At 54.3% G+C, this 4376-nt stretch overlaps 1 protein-coding gene across 1 annotated transcript in view; it reads right to left on the bottom strand.

Moving 5' to 3' along the window:
• Positions 1 to 2694: 2694 nt before the first annotated feature.
• The window catches only part of ANAPC15 (anaphase promoting complex subunit 15), a 3600-nt gene continuing 1918 nt past the window's right edge, over positions 2695 to 4376 (bottom strand). Inside the window, exons 4-5 of the mRNA XM_018574359.1 lie at positions 3879 to 4034; positions 2695 to 2926 (exon numbers count right to left, since the gene is read on the bottom strand). Of these exons, the coding sequence (XP_018429861.1) occupies positions 2879 to 2926; positions 3879 to 4034 (204 nt within the window). The 3' untranslated portion in view covers positions 2695 to 2878. The remainder of the gene's footprint in view (positions 2927 to 3878; positions 4035 to 4376) is intronic.

The raw sequence follows: 4376 nt of genomic DNA, 5'->3' as shown, positions 1-4376 counted from the left end.
AGCTGCCACAGACCCCTCTAGGAGCCGCACAGACCACCTGAGAGCCCCACAGACCCCCTGAGAGCCACACAGTCCCCCCTGAGAGCCCGCACAGACCCACTGAGAGCTGCACAGGAGCCTATACAGCCCTCCAGGGACCCTGCAGACATCAGGCCGCCACCCCGGAGCAACACAGAGTATGCAGCCTTATATCATTCTGCATTACTGTATAACGTATTACTGAGATTTGTAGTCCTCTATACCTGATGGTATTCTGCCTTGCTGTGTAATGTACTGCTGGGATTTGTAGTCCTCTATAGTTGGCGGTTTATATAATGCATTTGCTGAGATGACTAAGTTTCTCTACAGCTCGGAGTCAGTGGCAGAACTACCGGGGTCGCAGCTGCACCTGGGCCCTGGCGCTCCACCACTGACTCCGAGCAGTAGAGAGTCTGTTCCATTGCAGTGTGCTGCGTGACATGTACCTTGGTAGCACACGGCAATGCAACACGTCACCCATTAGCACAGCACACGTGACTCAGCGGGGGAGGGAAATCCTCTTGTATCGTATTTTTGTTCGTTTGAAGTGTTTTCTGGAATCCTTGACACACACATAAGTTGGTTTAGTGATCTGGTTTGGGCACTCGGGCTCAGAAAGGTTCCATCACTGCCATGGGGGGGGGGGTCTAACACCCCAGAATTCAAGTGGCTCTCTGCCGTGACAGGGGAGGGGCTGGATTCCCCCCTCCCGTTCCGCCAGTCAGCGCTGGAGGAGGCCTCTAGATAGGCAAAGCCAGCTGTCAGTCACGCAGCTGAGCGGATCCCGGGACAAATGACGGGATCTGCTTCAGCGTGTCAGTATACCGCGAGCAGCAGCTCGCGGTATACTGCGGCGTCTCAGTAGCTCGCAGTATACTGAGCTTAGGGTGACGGGAGGACGCTAGTTTGTGTCCCCCCTTTACCCTAAGGAGAACTATGGGGAAAAAGCCCTGACCTCAGAGTTCTCCTTAAAAGAAGAACTATGAGGTGAGTGAAAATCACTGACCTCATAGTTCTAGCCGACCTGTGACAATGAGACTGTCACAGGTCGGCTCAGTAGATCGGGAAGTGAGGGAACACATACCGGTGCTCGCTCACTTCTCGATCTATCCCTGCAGAGAGCCGTGACTGTCTCTCACGGCTCCCTGCAGGGATTCCCCCCTCTCCAGTAAACACCCGGTAACGGGTGTGTGCATTTAGCGGGTCTTTTCTGCCCGTGCGTGCCCGCTAGGGGGCGCGCGCGAGCAGAAAAAAATTGCCGTCTGGAGACGGCAACCCGCAGATGCTGCAGTGCCGTCCGTCCGTTTTTTTACTACGGGCGGACGGCAAGAGGTTAAAAAATGATTTTGCGTTTACTTTTTTATTTTCAGTCTTCCCTCCTCAATTAGCAGTAATTGGTTATATTGAGCTGCACTTGTTCAAGATGTTTCTGGGTCCTCTAAGCCACTTCTTCAGTTCTCTCTCCTTGTGCGGGGTGATTGGTATTGTCTCCGCCCCCCTCCTGTAGTTTGTGCAGGCAGCCTGTAGTGGGTGGAGCCTGCTTGGCCCCTCCCACAGTAATGATGTCATTGCTGCTTAGCAGAAAGTGAAGGCCACCCCAGACCACATTCCCCTCCTGTGCCTTTTACATAAAACTAGCCATCGCACAAAATGCATTTCAATCCTCTGGCAGCTCTTTCCTCTAGCACCATGCACTAGCTACAGCCCCCTCCCCCCCACTTATTCGCTATACGTGATTGGTGGTCAGGCTGACCAATAGTGATGTGCAGGAGGCGGGAAGAGATTTATATGAAGTCCAAACAAATTTGATAAAACAATATTTATTTCCGGTTTCAACAAAAAAAAATAAAAAATTCCCGTCCGCAGATGACGCAACAATACTGACAGGTGTGATACAGATGGAGAAAGCCCCTCCCACCTCAGAGGAGAAAGCCCCTCCCACCTCAGACGAGAAAGCCCCTCCCACCTCAGACGAGAAAGCCCCTCCCACCTCAGACGAGAAAGCCCCTCCCACCTCAGACGAGAAAGCCCCTCCCACCTCAGACGAGAAAGCCCCTCCCACCTCAGACGAGAAAGCCCCTCCCACCTCAGACGAGAAAGCCCCTCCCACCTCAGACGAGAAAGCCCCTCCCACCTCAGACGAGAAAGCCCCTCCCACCTCAGACGAGAAAGCCCCTCCCACCTCAGACGAGAAAGCCCCTCCCACCTCAGACGAGAAAGCCCCTCCCACCTCAGACGAGAAAGCCCCTCCCACCTCAGACGAGAAAGCCCCTCCCACCTCAGACGAGAAAGCCCCTCCCACCTCAGACGAGAAAGCCCCTCCCACCTCAGACGAGAAAGCCCCTCCCACCTCAGACGAGAAAGCCCCTCCCACCTCAGACGAGAAAGCCCCTCCCACCTCAGACGAGAAAGCCCCTCCCACCTCAGAGCACGGAGAAGAAAGCCCCTCCCACCTCAGAGCATGGAGGAGAAAGCCCCTCCCCCTCAAGGCATGGAGGATAAAGCCCCTCCCACCTCAGAGCATGGAGGATAAAGCCCCTCGCACCTCAGAGCATGGAGGAGAAAGCCCCTCGCACCTCAGAGCATGGAGGAGAAAGCCCCTCCCTCCTCGAGAGTATGCAGGAGAAAGCCCCTCCCCATCAAGGCATGGAGGATAAAGCCCCTCCCCCTCACAGGGATCACCAATGGAGTTGACTCTGCGCTGTATAAAATCTCTTCTCTCATTTTCACAGAAAACGAACCCCCCCTCCAGATCACATCCTCCGCCATCATCTACAATATAAATACATTTACAAGCGGCTCTTGGCGGATGAGAAGATGGGAGTAGTAGTAGTAGTAGACGGTCCGAGGCCTCGACCGATCAGATCATCCACTGGTCCTGGTCCTGCTCAGCTCCCTCCATGTCGGCCTGCAGGACAGAAGGAAACATTCAGGGGCTGGATGTTTGAGGTCACATGACTGCAATCAGGGTGGGTGGAGGAATCTCCCCTGCCAGGCGATTGTATTCTGACACCCGCGGCTGTCTGAACACCTGACCAATGGCTGCATCTGATTGGACGCAGTCACTATTTGGCTGACAATAGTCCACCCGGGTTGTACTGACGGGGTCACCCTCGGTTCTAATCAAAATTCCAGCTTTAGGTATACACAGCTTGGCCTGGGCAGTAGACAGGTGTGGAAGATCCCGGGGCCCCAGGAGGGGGAACTCTGATGAGGAAGTGGAATGTGCTGTACGCAGGACCGCCAATATGGGGTACAGACAGTCCCCCTGCCCCAGGTCCAAGCCCCATTGGGTTAGCAGGAAAAGGGGGCCATGTCTGAGGTCTGGGCCCCGGGCAAGGATCACTGGGTTGTGTGCACAGAGAAAGTGGGGGGGATTAAAGTTTCTAGGCACAGGAAGTGCTCGGATATCAGGAGTGCCTATACACAGGAAGTGCTCGGATATCAGGAGTGCCTATACACAGGAAGTGCTCCGATATCAGGAGTACCTACACACAGGAAGTGCTCCGATATCAGGAGTACCTACACACAGGAAGTGCTCCGATATCAGGAGTACCTACACACAGGAAGTGCTCCGATATCAGGAGTACCTACACACAGGAAGTGCTCCGATATCAGGAGTACCTACACACAGGAAGTGCTCCGATATCAGGAGTACCTAGGCGCAGAAAGTGCTCTGATATAAGGAGTACCTATACACAGGAAGTGCTCTGATATTTTTCGGGGGGAAATCCAGGCACGGGGTAGGTCTCTCAGGACACGGATTGGGAACATAATAATAGACGGTCCCAGTGATAAGTCTTCAGTATATTTGGTCCGGGGTCACTTCTAGGCGGAGCGCTCGGGCTGACACAATACACGCGACGGGAGTCTTCACTGACCTCAATCTCACCGTCATCTGGAGACTCGTTATAATCATTCATCTCATCCATGTCCTGCATATCCTCATCATCCTCGGAATCCTCTTCACTGTCCTCATCATCCTCATCGTCTTCCTCCTCCTCCTCGTCGTATGGCTGAGACAAGAGGTAGGCGGAGTTATACGAGGCACGCATGAAGCCAGATATACTGTATACACATATATACAAGAGACCTCTGTTCAGGGGGAGCTGGGCTACACAATTCCCACTGAAGGACCGCATGAACACCCCCCCCCCCCCAGGGGGGGAACAGGGGGGGCCGCACACAAGAGCATTGCATTGTGGGGGAGGGGTATGTGTCCTGTGTTCCCCCTACCTGGAAACACTGGCTATTCTTCCAGGCACCAGTACAGGAGAGGCCTGCCCACTGAGGTCACATGACAGTGTCTGATGACAGCCCACCCCAGGAAGGTATACTCGCCACCCCTCCTCATGATG

The sequence above is a fragment of the Nanorana parkeri genome, unplaced genomic scaffold (assembly GCF_000935625.1).
Source record: "Nanorana parkeri isolate BGI_ZX_2015 unplaced genomic scaffold, ASM93562v1 scaffold2897, whole genome shotgun sequence".
Taxonomy (NCBI): domain Eukaryota; kingdom Metazoa; phylum Chordata; class Amphibia; order Anura; family Dicroglossidae; genus Nanorana; species Nanorana parkeri.
The sequence above is the reverse complement of the archived record's forward strand: the minus strand, read 5'-3'. Positions and strand labels throughout refer to the sequence as shown.